Source organism: Corylus avellana, chromosome ca9 (genome assembly GCF_901000735.1).
Source record: "Corylus avellana chromosome ca9, CavTom2PMs-1.0".
Taxonomy (NCBI): Eukaryota; Viridiplantae; Streptophyta; class Magnoliopsida; order Fagales; family Betulaceae; genus Corylus; species Corylus avellana.
Window position 1 is genome coordinate 21,382,471 of NC_081549.1, and position 18,793 is coordinate 21,401,263.

The window sequence follows — 18,793 nt, forward strand, 5'->3', positions numbered from 1 at the left end:
AGAATTTGCACATTTTTTTTTTATTATTTTTTATAAAAAGACATTTATGGGGCGTGCCTCCAAGCTCCGACGTGGTTCCACGCCTGTATGTCGGTGTATTATTGAATGGCTCAAGATTTCTAATTGCTTGATCCAAATTAGACTACCTTTCCAATATTTCTTGCTATTTGATTTATACTAAATAAATCAAAAGAATTTGTCCATATGATCAAATGAATATGCATATACAACAGCACAAATTAAGCTGAGTTCAAACATGATCTTTGGGTATACCATAATTGTTGTGTACCAAGTATCTGTTTTGGCTTAGAAAATATATATATACATACATGAGAAATGTTAAGGGTCAATAAGTTCATCATATTTGGCCAATATTCTCTTATAAATTCAATAGATCAACTATTAAATTTGTAGGGTCTACTATTGATTTATGTGAAATTTATATAAGTCTACAAATCTAATAGTTGATAGTAATAAAATATGGGTCAAATATGAGAAAAATATTGACTTTTAGCATATATATATATATATATATATATATATATATTGTCTTGGGGACGGCTATGTACTCTGTTTAGTGACTAGCTGCCATTAGTGAATGGAGAGGTTCTCAGAACTCACCAGGTTGTCTTCTTGTTACATATTAATGGAGCCTCACAAAAGTTAAAGTTGATTACATTTTATTAAAATTCAGATGAATGATTTCAAGGCTCAGAAAAAAAAAAAAAGACGAATGATTTCAAGATTTGTTGCAAATATTTTTTAAAAATAGGATGATTTTGTTTCTGCATCAGAAATACTTATGATACGGAGCAAGTTATTAGTATTTTATTTTAAATATATTTTTATTTAATTTTCAAGAGGTATTAAGTGTTTTCTTTTTGTCAATCTTCATTCAATAAAGAAAAAGAATGTAGATAACCCCCAGGAATATCAATGGTATTCCTTACTCTAAAGTTACAACATTATGGATAACCCCCGAGAATTCTTCCACCTTGGACCTTGTCCATGATATGTGTGACAACTATCTTAGCTAGACCATGTGCCACAGAATTTGTTATCTTTTGGTATGTTGACATTGTCAGCTCCTTAATATATTTAATATTCCTTTCATATCCGCCGCCACTTGTCTATACCTGTTCTAATTTGGTCCCATGGCATTTAAATTTTAAAGCATTGACCACTTGCAATGAATCCATTTTTAGGAAAATACTTTGGATGCTCAAATCTCAACTAAACTTTGCTAGCGCTTCGGCTATTATCCTAAGCTTCTATACACTACAAATAGTCTCACTTTTCGCTGCATTCACCCAGCCTGTTCAATCACATACAACGATACCAATTCCCATTCGCTTGTTTGTAGAATTAATTTGTTGTCTTAGACTATTTTGGGTAATTCATTAATGAGTATTACTAAGTCAATAAAAATATGTGAATTAGGTAAGTTAATAAATGGGCGTTGCCTTAGAGTTTAGTTGGAATCTATTTTTATGGAATTTAGATCCGCATAAATAAAATTTCAATATTATTAAAAAATAAAATAAAATGACAATTTTATCCTTATTTTAAAAGGGTCTCTCTTTAATTCATTTAGGATCCTATTTATATATGTATTATCCTATTTATTTAAAGTTTTCTTGTGTTGGAAAGCATTGTAAATTTGTGCTAGTTCAATTATGTCAAAGCCATTAAGGTTGCTTTTACGTACGTAGCTGCTGAGGTAAGGCTATGATGTCTCAGCAATACTTTTTTATACGATTCACATATATCACGTGCTTTATTTCATTTCTCTCTTTCTCTGTTACCGGCGACTCTTTTTGTCTTTTTGGTGAAATATGGGAAAGCAGTTTAAAAGAAGAAAATGAGAAAGAAGAAAATCTAAAAGGCTTAAAAAGTCTTCTGGAAGGATTGAGATAGGGGTCGATGTCACGAGCATAACGCCACGTGCCAATTTTTTTTTATGAGTTAGGTTGATGTTTTCCACGTGATGAAAATCTACATGCCCAAGTGGTGTCGGCCAAACATTTTGGACTAATACTTTTATACGTGCAATATTGATAAAATTCTTTGCAGCCAACATAGGGGCTTTCTAGAAGAGAGCTCCTATGGTCTGGTCAAACCATACTTTTTACAGTACTCAATTACCATTTGCTATATCATTCATTTAACAAATATGCAAAAAAATAAAAATGAGTTCACCTACACCAAATCAAAATGAGAAATACTCGACGAACCCAGGAAAACCCATGCCACGACGCCTAAGAAATACTCAGCGTGGGTCTAGCGTTCGGCCAGACCCACAGGTTTGACCCACCTCAAATTCGCCTCAAAACCCATTTATAATTATCAAAATCTGTTTATAATGCCTAAAAACCTGTTTTAAATGCTTTAAAACTCGATTTTGAATTCAAAACTAAAACTTAGAAGTGAAATGTTAACTCTTTAGAGATTTTATGATCTTAAAGGCTGAAAACCAGTGCCGGAGAGAGGTGACTCACGGCGAAACCCATGGCAGACCCACACCGTCGGTCTGGCCAGACCCCTTCACTAGTTCTTTCATTTTTTATTTTTATTTATTTATTTTTCATCCTCAAAGCAATCCGGTGCATTAGGACTTATGTAATTATTTTGGTGCATTTTTTGAGTTTTTGCTTAGGTGTCAATTAGGGATTGAAGGTAGTAAAAGCAGTGTTTCAAGGAGGCTCTTGACCAAAGTTCAATTCTTTCTAGAATTAAATTGTTTGAATTTTTTTAAATTTGGACACTTTAAGAAAGTAGGTTGTTAGGTTTATTTGTCTCCAACAATTTAAAGTGTCGATCTTATCTATATGAAGCAATTTTCCAATTTTATCTTTTAAGTTGTTTGAATTTTATAAAGTATGGTGCAGGGTCCACTTGTCTCTAATAATTTAAAAATGTCAAGATTACTTATCTGGAACAAGTGGATCTCACAATCCTAAATTTCACCTAAATTTAGAGAATTTGAATCTCATATGCAAAGCTTGTGTGTTTTTTAGATGAATAATATATTTTTTTTAAGATTTGGGTCCAAACAGGAGGTTGTATGTCCTAGTCAAGAAACATAAAATTCTGGTTTCTCACAAGTTCATAGGACTTTGTTTCCCCTTTTTAATGCATATTATGTTATGTAATCTTAATCCAATTACAAATCACCAAACTAAATTATAAAATTCAGAGAGAAAAAGTAGAGAAACAATCGGCAACCTCAACATATGTCACCCCCCTTGTCCTTGTATATGTTGTTAATTTACAGTTTTACCAATTTTATAATAGAGTAATTCTACATCCCACATGTATCATTACTCTATTATAACATTAGATTAAAAAAAAAAAAAACAATATATTAAAAAAAGAAGAAGAAAAAGAAAGAAAAAGAGACAGAGTGCTTCGGCCACCTCTTTACCAACCGCTCAAGGCTTGTGGGGCTTGTTTGACCACCCTCAAAACTGCTAAGGAAGTGGCTGAATCACCATTTTCATAGCTGAGCTTAAGGGGCGGTCAAACTGCCCTTTCAATCTTTGTCTTCCTCTCAGCGCCTAGCTAGGATCGAAGGCTACCGGGTATGACAATTGGGCTAACCAGGAGTGGTCCTCCCATTTTTTTTTTAAATACCTTTAAAAATTAACTTTTGTCCCTCCCAAACTAAATATTATAGTTTCGCCCCGGGGTCTAACGTATAGCATTATTTTAAATGCAAATGCGGTATAAGTTTGAAGGGTCAAGGATATTTTTCCTAGCAACATTAGATTTTTATTAAGAGATGTTTTTTACACGTGAAGTTTTTCATTTGGGATAGAAAGAGAGCCGCAAGTTCTGAATGTTTGAGTCCCACTTGGATAATAACATTAACATGTGGCTCTCTGCCGCCAACCTATCTTTAGTCTTTTGATATCGATAGGAGGACATGATTTGATGAAAACAACATCGATCATTTGTTGTTTTGCTTCCAAAAATATGATGGTTAAAATGATTAATTTTGACATTTCTTTTATAATCTTTCTTCCTTTATGTTTTGTTCTAAATATCACTCTTTATTTAGAGGTGAAAATCGTGAGAATGGATTGCTAGAGATGAAAAATATAATATTATAATCTCATTATACATGCAGAGTTTTGCATTGAGTTTGCCGATTTTTTATTTTTTATTTATTTTTTTAGTTTTTGAAATTTTGTTCTTCTTTTTCTATATTTTAGGGTTTTTTTTTTTTTTTTATAAGATTGCAATATATATATATATATATATATATACCAATTCAAAGAACCGACTTCTGAGATGCCCATTTCAATTCTATCATGAGAGCTATATATATATATATATATATATATATATTTCAAGGTGATAGAATTGAAATGGGCATCTCAGAGTCGGCTCCTTTGAATTGGTAGATCCATATTCCATGTAGTGGGTTGTTAGATATGATTTTGGTTTACATCGAAAGGATAGTTTTTTTGGAAAAAAAAATTAAATTGGGTTGAAGAAATTTTTCTTAATTCAATTTATTAAACTGAAATATGTCTTTAAAATATGTAATAGACTGAATTATAAATGCAAATATTCTAATAATAAATGTCAATTTAATATATTGAATTATTAAAAAAAAAACATTTATGACTCAATTGAGAGAAAAAAAAAATTGGTATTCTAGAAAGGGTATAGCCCCACGAGTTACAAATCAATAGCGTACATATATGGGAGATAGAACTTTCTCACGCAGAGTCCCCCATTCTCATCATGCTCGTGGATCCTGCCGTTATGCTATTTAGATCCCTATACAGATGCACAAGGAAATCAGAGGAAGAAGAAAATATAATACATTCGAAAGGTTTTGAAACATTGACTAAATAATTACATTTTTTTTTTTTTACTTTTACTTTTAGGATAAGTTATGATTTAATATAATATCATGGCTAAAAGTTATGAATTCGAACATCAATTTACTCTCATTTTAATTTAAATATTTTACGTAGGTATTGAATTTCACTTATTAAAAATAAGTTAAGCTTTTAATATCATATTACATCACCACTTATGAATGATAATATATATATACTTTAACAAGAGTGTTACTTTTATCGGATTCGGCTTAGTTGCAGTAGTTAAAAACTACCGCACCATGCTGTTAAATCTCTCAATGGCCGGAATTAAACATAATAATAATAATAAAAAAAAAAGAAAAAAAAAGGGGTTGGGATTTCACGGAACCCATGCCGTCATGCTTCTTCTTCTTCCTTTCTCTCTGTAAACCCATTCTTCTTCTTCTTCTTCCTTTTTCTTCTTGTTTTTATTTTGGTTTTTTTATGCCTAGGACAATAAATAGGGGAGTCTAATTGGTTATTTTCTTTTGGTTTGGGAGGAAGGAAGGTGTTGGTTTTCTTGAGAAGTTTGTGGCTTGATTTTTTATTTTATTTTTGTGGCTAGAATTTTAGAAGAATGGGTTTAGAGAGAGAAAAGAAGAAGAAGAAGCGTGAGCGCATGGGTTCCGTGAAATCTCAGCCTTCTTTTTTTTTTTTTCCTTTAATCCTAGTCGTTAGGAGATTTAACGGTTTAACTACCGTACCTAAGCCGGATCCACTTTTATTATATGTTATGTTTTTAGTATATAATAGGAACTCCATGATGGACCATTTTGGAGGGTGGGAGGAACATTCAAGGAAAGTGAAGTGTGAACGGCCGGGGAAATGGCAATGGAACACGTGATAAAAATGGTGAGAGGTTCTATTCACCTTGTGAGATTAAGATTTCTTTGACGACTATATATCTATAAATTAAATATAAATATAAAAAATGTGAAACCAATTTCCACTAGCTGGAGCCTGGAGGGAGTGGTAGCAGTGATAAGATCGAACAAATGAATGATCAAGGAAGAACTGGAGAGTAGATACATGTGCTCTTGCTAGCTAGAATCTAGAGAGAATATTGCCTAATTGTTTATTGCATTTTTTATTTGATTTATTCCTTTCAATCCCTCTCAATTGCAAGAGCTTCAATAATGTACAAGTGGGGTCTAATAAGGAACTTGCTTTCTTTGCTCGATAAGGACTATCATTTTTGTGAAAATTCTAATGATTTTTGTCTTCTTCTTTCTCCGTACTCCTTTTGAGGAGAGAAAGGGAAAGGTGAGAGCTTCATTAGAGAAAAGAAAGAAAGAAAGAAGAAAGGTGGCATTGGGTAGAAAGATATCATTGTCAAAATAAGTATATTTTTTATGGTTTAAACTTTCAAAATAATTGATGATTGTGAACATTATTTCTATCATTTATCTTCTATCTTAATAAAATATTTCAGGTATTGAGTCTCACTTAATAAAAGAGTTTTGGCCTACAATTGAAAAAGATTGTTGTAATAATAATTAAATCAACAATTTCTTATCAGCTTAAATTTTTTATATTAAATAATCAGTTGGCCGCACTTTAGATCTTAAATCGAAAAAACTTGTAGAGAAGAGCACGAAGTGTCTCACTGAGTTCTGGTGGGTCACTCTGATACTTAAGTCAATATTTATTAGAAACGATAATGAGCTTAATGAATTTAGAGAGACCGAGTGTTTTGTTAGAATGATGCGTACTTCGTGGGTGAGCTCATTCCCTTCTCTTTATGAAATGTTTTCTCGCTCTTAGTTGGCTACGAGGAAGATCCATGGAATAACTTGTTTGATTTTGTAATTCCCACTCAGTTACGGGAAAATCCCGTAGCTCTTAAGAATAAAGGAGCATTAAGAATCCACTTGGCATAAGTTAGCTGGATGCCATACACACGACATCTTTCTAGTACTTGTGGCTTTTGCGCCCGTCCGACTAGACTTTGTCGGGTTTTAGTCAATCTATAAGAATCATCCAAAAAACGATTTGCTGGGGGGATAACTTTTGAGTCAAAAAAGTCGATTTTCTTTTTAACTACACCAGAGCCAATTAGTGAGTTAACAAATTGCATATTTGGTGAACTCATGTCCAGTGCTTTTTTAGACTCCATTGGTTGTTCACCACCAAAAGAAAAAGAAAAGGCTTTATTTATTCCAAAGGACATGACAAAGATCAGAACAATGTGTTATATATAACAAAACCTTTTGGCAATTGGAAAGCTTTTGGCTCATGAGTTGGATGAAAGGAGCATTATGGGGTGTTTATTTTCGTACAAGAGTCAACATCAATGAAGGTGAACAAGCCTTACAGGTAACCTCAGCACTAGTGCAGCACTTTGTTCTATCATAATCATTTCTGTCCCCCACGTCTGTTGGTGCTTTTAACCAAACAAAAGTTACAGAAGACAGCAACACAAGTTGCTATGAATTGTTGTAATATAATGACGCTAGCATGACATGTTCAATTTTCATCACTAACCCTAACGGCAATGAATGAGCAATTGGGGCTTTGTTGTGGGATCCAGGTAAGGTGGAATATGAGTAATTCGGATCGTCCGATCATGTTGGGTTTGAGTGTCGTCTTACATGAGTGGTCCGTATTATATGTGAGAAAGTGTCGAACCCTACTTATTCAGTAGAGATCTTGTATATGCACTTGTTTGGCTGCCCGATCATATGAGATTTGAGTGTCATTTCACATAAACTATAATATTGCATACAATTCTGACAACTATATGCAATATTTCATCATTGGTTGCGCTGTCTATCCACTTGAAAAGTTAGGTTAATCCAACACTAAAGCCATATTGGGTCAGTTCACAACATGCGCCTGTATGAAAAATAAGTTAAACTTCCAATTCCCAATGTCATTAAATGGGTATATAAGTTGGGAAAAACCTAATGATAAAAGGAGTTTTTAAGTATTCAACAACTGCTGTTCATGGTGTATTTGATTGCTTCGAAACTTCCAATTTCTAATGCCATTAAATGGGTATATAAGTTGGCAAAAACCTAATAAAAAAGGAGTTTTTAAGTATTCAACCACCGCTGTTATTGGTATATTTGATTCCTTTGCTTCATGATGTCGAATGATTTGGCTAATCACTATTGTCCAAATGATTGAGGCCTTTGCATTTCTTATAAAAACCATAATCAAATTTGCTTGAATTTGGCATGGCAACGTAAATAGTATTATGCCTGTGAATCTAATTTGAACCATAAATAAATCATCTTCATAAAATGGATCCGCATAAAATAATGATAAATTGACGTCATTTCTTTCTACGAGAAAAGAGCGGGAGAAATTAATAATGACTCCGTTTGCAAAGCTTTTTGCCCAAGCTAATTAAAAGTGTTAATAAACAATTCAAAACACAAAACACTCACAAAATACTTTTATGTTAAATCAAATCTTTTGTTTTTTAACAAAAAATAAAAAATACCCTCTAAATTTTTTTGACAAATGAACTGACTTGAGAGCATGACTGCATGAGTTTTTCTTAATAATCTAAAAATAACTTAAGTTTTAATGGCAGAAGACTTTGCTCACAAAATGAGATTAACTAGGAGACTATAGAAATTACAAAGGCGAACACTCTATTAATTAAAGATTTGTAAGACCATCAAAAGAAATATGGTTTAAATTAGTTACTTATTTAATGCTTAATTTAAAATTTTCAGTTCTTTTTAATTTTTTTCTTTAGTAGATTGTATATAGCAGATATTTCCCATGCATTGTAATGGTTATAGGCAAGTTTTTTTTTTGAATGTCGCCACAAAAGTTTTAAGAAATTCGTTTCTTTCATTTACTTTGTTAAGGCAACAAGAGTCGTGACTTCAGGCTTCAGAACTTTTTTTTTTTTTTTTAATAGTTGGAATAATGTTGAGAAACAATCCCACATTACCTGTGGACAAGATCTTGGATATGTTTATAAAGAATTGCCAACCCTCTCTTATTGAACCAGTTTTATGAGATGAGTTAGACACACGAATTTTCTTTAAATAATTAAGAGTACTATGAAACACTTGCTGAGGCGGTCGCCATTGCTGCTCGAAGCAGCACAGCTTGCCGCAACACCTGGTGTTCAAGTATTTAATCTTAAGGAGAAAAAAAAAATTCAAAAATAATCCATATACAATTAGAGTTTTTCTATAAGTATGTTATGCTGCAACTATGAATCATTAATAGTGAAATATAGCAGCAGTCTACTGTGGATATAAATACCTTGTCGAACCACGTAAATCCGTGTCTCGATTTTTCTTGCTCTCTCTTTTCGATTTCAGAATTTATATTATTCATCATTGTTGTACACGGTAACAATACCTCAATTGTAGAGGATTCTTGTCCTATTTGATAACTGACCCATACAACATTTAGAAATATTGTATAACCAAAACCCAGTTAGCATGCATGAATTTGCTCCTCAGTCAATTTCATAAATTAAAGATATGTAAATTTATTATTAAAATATTAATTAAATGATTAAATTTATCATTTTTTATCGACTTAAATTTATATAATATCATACTAAATATCTAACTCGTTTCAGTTCACTTGTCCAGGTTCACTTGTCCTGAGGGAGTATCAAATAGAGATTTAAAAAGTACACCAGGAAGAAAAGGAAAAGGCAGAGAAAGAATTCTAATTCGTATTTGCCTGCCAACTCTACAGGAAGGAGATGAGGATGCTGAGTAGCTTTTGTCACGTGATAGTTTATCCTACAAGGCTCCATTAATATTGATGATAACTTTAGATAAGGTGGACATTCACCGGCAGCAAGCTGCCAAGCTATCATTGAACAATAATGGTGCACATATTACTTAAAAAATCACATATTTTTGGCAACATTTGGACCACTGGTATGTGTGTGCCTGTATAATGGCGAAGAAGATGAATTCGCCTCCTTTTCTTCGTTGTTTTTATATTGCAGGTGCCGATTAAAATCTTAGCGGCGCCTAACAAGACGTGAAAGCCTGTGCAGGTATCAATAAAGATTGAGGAAATGGAGGGATTGTCTTCTCATCTCTTCAAATAGATATATAATGTTAATAAATAAGAACAAAATAGGGGAACTTATGGGACCAATCATGGATGTTCCCTGTTTTCCCAGCATGATAAACAACAGTTGTATGGTCTTCTCTAGGGAAGTTTTGGATGCAAAAATTAATACAATTTCATGGGAATATTGATGATACTAGAAAATGGGGGTTGAAGAAAAAAACTACAATTGCAATTTATACATGTTCTTTTAAGTGTCATGCATTTTAAGAAAACACACCCCTTGTTTGTTGCGCAATAACAAGAAAAATTTTACGTTTTTAAATGCAATCTAGCTCAAATGAGATGCTTTGCAATTTTGTTTTTAAAAGGCGTGTTTGTCGTGAGAAATCATGGGGCCAAGCACACTATAATTCAGACCTTGACGAATAATTCTGACACCTATTGAGATTTCTATGTAGGGAGAGGTTTGGGATTCAGCCTACCTGTCGTAGGTAGAAGATATTTGCATGCGTGAAAAGGGGCTGTGGAAGTGGGATTGGACAGATTAAACAGGCCAGGAAAGCATCAACCAAACTTACTGATGACTTGCACCTACTTTAATATTCAATTATTCATAACTATCCACTTTCCTCATTTACTGTGAATTTGAGGATAACTTCATGCTCCTTTGTACTCATCAATCATAATTAGACATTTCAGCATATCAAAAAAAAATTTAAGTTTAAAAAAAAAACACTACCATACCAGATTACATCAAAAATGAAAAAAAAAAAAGTTAAAAAAAAAAAACCAATTAATTTTATTTAAAACAAAAATTAAAGCTAGCCACCCCATGGCCTAGGGTGGCTAGCCGGCCACCCCAAATTTGCGGCAGGTCACCCTAGAAGGGCTGGAGTGGCTGGCGCAGCCACACCATAGCCTGTGGCCACCCTAGATTTGCTTGGGGTGGCTGCGAGGGCCACCCCTAGCGCATCTGGAGTGGCCCACCAGCCACCCATAGGCCATGGGGTGGCTCGCCTGGCATCCCAGACAGGCCATGGGGTGGATGTGCGGCCACCCCAAATTTGCCTGGGGTGGTCAACGAGCTACCCCAAGCCATGGGGTGGTTACACCAGCCACCCCCAGCTCATTTAGGGTGGCCAGTGAGCCACCCCTAGTCCATGGGGTGGTTGGTGAGCCACCCCAGATTGGCCATGCGGCCAACCCAAGTGGGGGATGGGAGGCAGCCAGCCATTCCTTTAATTTTTGTTTTTCTTTTTTTAAAAAAATATAATAATAATTAGTTTTTTAATTTTTTTTTTCTCATTTTTTGTATAATCGTGTAGTAGTGTTTTTTTCTTAAACTTAGGTTTTTTCTAATATACTGAGATGTCCACTTATTATTAGTGGGCCCAAAGGAACTAATTTACACCAACTCCTTACAGAAGTTATCCTCTATGAATTTAAATACTTGCGCTCACCATTGTGGCAGATCATCGGCCCATTAGCAGAAAACTAGGGGGTCCACGGAGTTAAAAAAATATGTAGAAACACAAGAACATGGTCGACCCAGGGTACCTAACAACTTTCTTGTCCACAGCCATACCGACATTTTTTCTTCGGCTCCACGTTTTTGGTGAGTCTTGAAGAAGAGGGGTGAAGATTTGGCACAGATTAAGGGCATGTCAAGAAACTGAAAACTTAAACCTAATAATCATTTACAATTAAATTAGCCTCCAGTGGACAGCCTGAGGTACCGGGCTCACCTGCTTTGGGCACTCAGAGCCCCAACTCCCAGCCCGTCTCATTCCCTGCACGGAATTCAAACAAGAAATTCTAGAGAACCCCAATCCATTACAATAGTGTTTAAAATCACATAAAGTGGCCACCAACATCGGCCCATGCGTACAGATCTGCACCAAAATGGATATTTTCCTTAACAGCATGTTAGTAGTGCTACAAGCCTCATTATAGATGGAGGATGGAAGATATAGGCCTTATAGGGGCAGGTAATCTCTCCAAAAGATTTCCCCAAGTGTACCTGATTTTCAGGATGAGTTGACCGTAGAGGTTTCCCACCGGATGTTTCCATAACAAATTTGGACGCATAATGCATACACTACAGGACCTTCAGATTTCTTGACAGGTATACACTACACAACCGGAGAGTTCAGAGTTCAATTCGAAATGGTAAACCAGAAACAAATCACCGAAGGTCGGAATGGTAAAGAAAAGGAAGGACAGAATCATACATGCCAAAACCATGGCTTTTCTACGCACGATAAACATTCCCAAGGACAAATTAGATGCACTCGGCCCTGCATGACACTGGTAGGGCACCATGTAAAAGGTGCTCCATTTGGTCAAGGGACCCCAGCAAATAATCACAAAAGCAAGTCCCAGGTGTATGAAGGGCAATATAGCACTTTTTTTTTTCGTGAGGATAAATTGAACAACCTTGCATGTATCTATTACTCACTCCCCAAGTTTAAAGAACCATCCTTCATTAGCTTGATGCTTAGACTGTTAAATCTCCCCCTAGAGTAATGTCGAGAAGCCTTTCTCCAATCTGTTCCGGTTTTCATCATAGCCACAAATTCATCATAGCTGATACGCCCATCCTGCATTCATAAAACAATGTCAGATTTGAAATCTGCTAGGGCGAAACTGGGCTAGTGGTAAATCGTTGGATCTTCACCTTGTCTGTATCCACTTCTTGGAAGATGTCATTTGCTACATCTGTACAATCATCTGCTCCATCTTCCATCAATGCATCCCGAAGCTCATCTGGCTCAATGTACCCATTGCCGTCCTTGTCAAAGTAGGAGAAGGCCTTGTGAAGATGCTCTTCATTAGCCAACCTTCGTAGATGGAGGGAAACAGCAAGAAATTCTCCGTAGTCAAGTGTTCCTTTTCCATCATTATCTACCTGTTTCCAAGAAGTTTGTCAATTCATACCTAAATAAACTAATTTACCGCAGCAACCATATTTTCACCTTTCAAAATTGAGTAATTTTTAACATTGAACATCAGTTCCTCTTTTAAGGAATCCACTACTTATCAAGCCACCCGCTAGAACAAGGTTAGTAATGTGATTAATGAAATAAAACATCCTCAATTTTGTGGGCTTTTAAGTTATTTTGAATATAATTCACTTCATTGAAAAAGAAAAAAAAAAAAATTGAAGACATGAAGCATCATCAACACCCTGAGAATGTATCTAAGGTCAACTCATACTGAAACTTATTTCCAAGACCCAATAGAGCAACTTCTTATGATCATTTCAACATGGTTTTTCTGGAAACTAGGAACTGGTACAAAAGAATGCATACATTGTCAACAAAGTCAGCATAAAGCACTTGTCCAGAAAGTAATTCCAGACTGCCCACCACTTAAGTGGTATAAGAACTAACAGGTTAGGATATTAGGCTCGCTACAATGGAATGATTTGTCATAAATTAACAACTTCTATTAGTCAGTTCTGTACTGAACAATTATTATGGTCCCTAAGGTCATATTAACAATATCGAGTAAAGAAAGCAACAATGGCAAGAAAAGAGGGAGAGGAGTAATAAATAATGGATTTTTAAAAAGTAACACTTCGTGTTATGAAAGAGATATTGACAAAATTAAAATAAAAGGCAACTCACAGCTTCAATTAGCATCTGGACTTCAGGCTCAGCAAGGTGGGATCCAAGATTTCTCAGTCCATCTTTCAATTCTTCAATTGAAACAATACCATCATTATCAGTGTCTATCTTCTTAAACATCTCTTTGATATCCCCAACTTCTTCGGTGGACAAGAATTCAGCAATAACCTGTTACAGCATACCATATAAATTGGTCACCACCAAAAAACATACACGGTTCAGAATATAAAAAGATGTAGGAACAGTCAACCGACCCTCAGGGCTTTTCTTTTAAATCTGTTCATCATTGAAAACTGCTTAAGCCTTGACTTGACTACATCTCCAAGAGGAACATTTGGAGCCTTTTTAGCATTTTGGAGCCAAGGATGCTCTGTAAACAGAATAGATCATCATGGTTTATCAGATATGTTTGAATCTGACAAAAACCAAAAGTCATAATGCACATAGAGTTACATCAGATTAAAGCTTGTATCATAGCTTTTGATGCATTCCCTTAAGAAAATATTCACAGGGAGCTTTTGATGCCATGTCAAAATCAATAAAGCACAATAAAGTCAATAAAAAGCCTGCAGGAAACCACACATTAAAAGTACTAACATAAAGTTTTAAAGCAACTAATCTCGGTATGCAGCAGCAGTGCTCTACTCTTTAGAGTCTACTCTAATTTAAATCTAGTCCTTTTTAAAATCATAGACGTGACTCTACCCAGAACCACAGGTATTGACAGTTTTTATCTTATTCTTTAAAATGTCCAGATTACTGTCACAATATGAAGATGCCTATTCACTATGAGATTATTGTTGATTTGCCACATAACACACAAAAAATTGATTAATATGACCAATAATAATTTTATGCACCTAATATAATCAAATGTGTAGTGTAATACCCCTTTTTCCTCCAAAACTCAAGTTTTATGAGAAACAGGGACAAGCTTATTAGTTCATTTTAAAATAATTTAAACTTCAAAAGTGAAATTCCAGAAAAAGAGGCTCTGTGTTTCATTAGTTATCTTCTAGTTTGTGATCATCACTTCCCTTGTTAATTTGTGAAAAACATCGTTATAGAGCATGAGCATAAATTTCACATCTTCCATTGGCAGACGGATGTTGATCAAAGCAATGTGCCAAAATGAGAAAAAGAAATCAAAAGAGCTTGTACAGCTTATTTAGCACAATGTCAAATGCTTAAGACAGAAAAGGGATATACACATACAAAAACATAGAGAAAATATAAAAATGTCTTAATTGCCTGAATTTTCATACATGCAATGCATCATTATCATGTAATAATATGATCAGCATAAAAGAGATGTGGAATACCGAGCACTTGCTTCGCAGTAAGTCGAAGCTTAGGGTCTGGCTCCAACATTTGCTTGACTAGATTCTTAGCACTCTCTGAGATATTAGGCCATGGATCCCGTTTGAAATCTATTAGCCCCCGAAGAATGGCTTGTGCAACACCTTGTTCAGACTCTGCAGTATAAGGACACTCTGCCAAGGTCAGTACCAATGGCCCAAATGTCTGATTCCGGAAATTAGCACACATTGAATGCACATATATGCCAACAACCCCCCCCCCCCAAACACACACAAACACGAACAAAACCACACATGAACCCATATGTATGCACACAAATGCACATACAGAGAGAGAGAGAGAGCACTGCTAAGTATATAATTACCAGCCCAGAATGGGGGAACCCCACACAGCAAAATATAGAGAATAACTCCTGCACTCCATATATCTATCTCTGGCCCATAGTTCCGCTTGAGCACCTCGGGAGCCATGTAATATGGACTTCCAACAATTTCTGAGAACTTCTCACCTAGTGTTATAACAGTTTCTCATCAGATAACATCAATGCAATAGTAAAACAGTAAAAAAAAAAAAAAAAAAAAAAACCACCATAATCAATGAGTAAGAGGTCAACAATTTAGTATTGTAACTATAAATCACTTAACATCTCTTCAGATTTCCTGAGAAATGGCTGCCTTCCTTAACCAACGAACCCCATCCCTGCCCGCCCCCACACCAACCCCCCGCCCCTGGACAGGGGTGCACTCAATGGAAGTCTTAAAAGCCTCTTATAACAAGTATGAGAATGCATTTATAGCTTAGAGATTAGTGAAAAAAACAAAGTGGTATGTCTACAACTGCATACTTGTACCCCCCTTGCAAGAACATAGTCAATGTTACGGGCAACCTTCTCAACTTCAAGTGAATAAACACAGTTTTCATACTCTGACCAGAACTACCATACCAGTGTACAACCGCCAACATCAATGGGGTAGAAGAAGCAACATTTATAAACAGATTAGCATTCAAATCAAACAATGAGCAATGATAAACCCTACAACCATTGTAGGAGAAAGGGAAAAAGAAACTGTTTCTGGCCTTCTCAAGTTATGGGTTGGATCAACTGGTAAATCATTCCATATCCCCAATGCACCGCTGAGAAATTTAATCCCCAACCTATTGTAACTAAGGTCTCTGAACAGCAATCTTACTAATAAAACCGACAGTTCTTGGTTGATGGATTATGGTCAAACAAACAAAGATAGTAAGAAAAGGAAAGCAGGCAACCAGGTAAGGATGGTGGACAGTCCAAATCCCGAAATCTTAATCACACTTGACAATCACCACGTGAAGGCATTGGATTGACACAGGATTAGAGATATAAAACCACCCAGCGAGGAGATCAAATGCAAGTCATCCAAACAATATATGAAAAACTCAGACTTTCTGATTGAGACAAAACAATGTAACACATAAATAAATAAAACAAGTCAAGAAGTAAGAAAGAGAAGAGCTATTAATCCAAAAACCAAAAAAATCATACACTGAATATTCCAGCAATAATAGAAACCTTTCTGATTCAAGTCGAATTAACTCCATCAGTGGGGAGAGTGATACAATGGGAGCAGAAAGTGATTCCAGGAAAAATAAAAAACCAATTACATGTATATGAAGCATTATAGCTACTGAGTGATAATTAAGTACTATCACACACTTAAGGGGCTCCTAAAGATCTTTATACAACAATAGTTATTTTGTCAACAAGACCTTCCGCATCACTAATAGTAGCTACATAAAGAGCAGATCTATGGGAAACTTAGACAAAGATTGACCATTGGTACAATCTAAAAGTGATATACTACTAAAATAAGTAAACTGCATTTAGAAGTTGACAGGTTTGCAAAATATCTAATCCCCAGCAACATATATTCAGAACAAGAATGTAACAAATGTGTGATTCCTCTGGTTGAATGACTCCAAAAGTCGGTTAAAAAGTCTACCAAAACTCATCATCCCAAACAAGATTTCTGCACTTGTCCTCTCTCTCTTTTATTTCCATTTTTTTTGTTTGGCTGCATGCCATCCTCTTAATTTCCTAGTGCATTGCAGCAAAACCCAGCCAGTATCCTTTTGCCCCAATCACCCCTTGAGCACAGTTTAAATAGCTGCATACTGTCGAGAGGTCATTTTTTTAACAAAAATATTTGAAGTACATGTCAAAATCCCCAATTAGTATCTAGCATCAACATGACAAGTGACAACATTCTTTGACCACTGAACGCAAGTGCACACCAATTCCAACTCAGAAACATAGCGAACACAATAAATTAACCATAATTCTGTAGAATACATACTCTTTACTTCAAGAACCTATGCTCACCCAACTAATCAAGTTCTCATCACACATATGGTTAAGCTAAACATAGAAACACCATATAACAAGCATATCCTATCCAATTCTAGAAGTCACATAAAACATACCAAATTAGTCATAAAAGCCTAATTCATATTACAAGTTACCATAAACCTCGCTCGTTTGCTCAATTCAATCTTAAGTCTAAATATATTTAGTTTTTTTTTTTTTTTTTTTTTCAATTTAATCCCGTCACTAGGAAATATTTCTAAAAAACCGAACAGTAAAATTCAAATTCTGACCTGGCTTGAAGAATATAGAAAGCCCAAAATCGATGGCCTTCAACGGCGAATTCTCCTTCTTGTTCGCGAACAAGAAGTTCTCCGGCTTCAAGTCCCTATGGATCACTCCATGCTTGTGGCAGAGCTGCACAACCTCCACTATGGTCCTCGTGACCGCTGCCGCCGCGCGCTCCGTGTAGTGGCCACGCGCGACAATCCGATCGAACAGCTCGCCCCCCTCGCACAGCTCCATCACCAAATGCACGGCATTGTCGTCCTCACACGCCTCCTTGAAGCTCACGATGCTCGAATTCTTTGGCAAGTGCTTCATTATCGCCACCTCGCGCCGCACGTCCTCGATGTCCACCGCTGTCCTCAGCTTCCGCTTCGAAATGCTCTTGCACGCCAATAGCTCCTTATTCTCCCGGTCGATACACAGGTAAGTGACCCCAAACTCCCCGCGGCCGAGCTCCCTGTCCACTAGGTACTTCTCCTCGATGTTCTCCTTCGGCACGCCGGTCAGGACAGTGACTTGAGCCTTCTTTCCCGCGCTGGAGTCTCGCCGGCCGTGATCGTGGCCCGAGAAGTTCGATTTGACGTCCTCTCTGGCCACTGCCGCCGGAGATCTGCAACAATTTCCCATTCTACGAAGCTCTCGATCTCGCCCGGGATCCCGAAAAACCCTAACTACCCCCTAGCTAGGGTTTCACATGATAATGCCGAAACCCCTACCCCAACCCTAACCCTAAGTAGAGAAACAGTGCTGTCAGATCAGAGTGAAGTGTTTGTGGAAACCAGCAAGCAAAGTGTGTGCGGCAACAGTTCAGATGGCTTTAGCAGACTGATGAAAGTTTTTTTGAAGAGGTTTTATACATTTTTGTAATTTTTTTATTTTAAAGCTTGTAGTGTTTTTTTTGCCCTGAGACTTTTGTCGGTAAATCCAGAGGGGGGGTGAGCATAGGATGGTCGGAACGGGACGGTGAGTGTGAACACGATGAGGATGGGATGCTGGATTTGCAATTTGTTAATTCGTTGCTCAATGGGGTAATTAAAAGAACCCCAAGAGAAGCGACAGACAGAATGATACGCGCTTAATTTAATGGTTTTGTTTACATTGGTGCCCCTCAGCTTGTAGCATATCCGTTTCGACATAAATTTCCTGCCAATTAGTTAAAAGGAATTTCTTCCCACCTTAATAAAAACGTCATATGATTCTCGGGTATTAAGATACACATGTTAATTTTTTATTAATTCAACCGAAAGAAATTTATGTCTTATATTTAAATTTCTTACAATCTGAATTATAAGAAAAATGATATGTAATGAAAATAATATTTTTTAAAAATTTCT

General features: G+C 35.8%; 1 protein-coding gene across 1 annotated transcript; it reads right to left on the bottom strand.

The window, feature by feature from the left end:
* Positions 1 to 12,036: 12,036 nt before the first annotated feature.
* On the bottom strand, positions 12,037 to 18,527 carry LOC132191368 (calcium-dependent protein kinase 13). Its single transcript, XM_059606336.1, has 7 exons — positions 17,465 to 18,527; positions 15,195 to 15,338; positions 14,833 to 14,985; positions 13,765 to 13,880; positions 13,511 to 13,678; positions 12,559 to 12,789; positions 12,037 to 12,481 (listed from the first exon to the last, which is right to left on the bottom strand). The coding sequence occupies exons 1-7, from the start codon at positions 18,084 to 18,086 to the stop codon at positions 12,332 to 12,334; spliced, it is 1,584 nt and encodes a 527-aa protein (XP_059462319.1). The 5' UTR covers positions 18,087 to 18,527; the 3' UTR covers positions 12,037 to 12,331.
* Between the last annotated feature and the right edge of the window lie 266 nt (positions 18,528 to 18,793).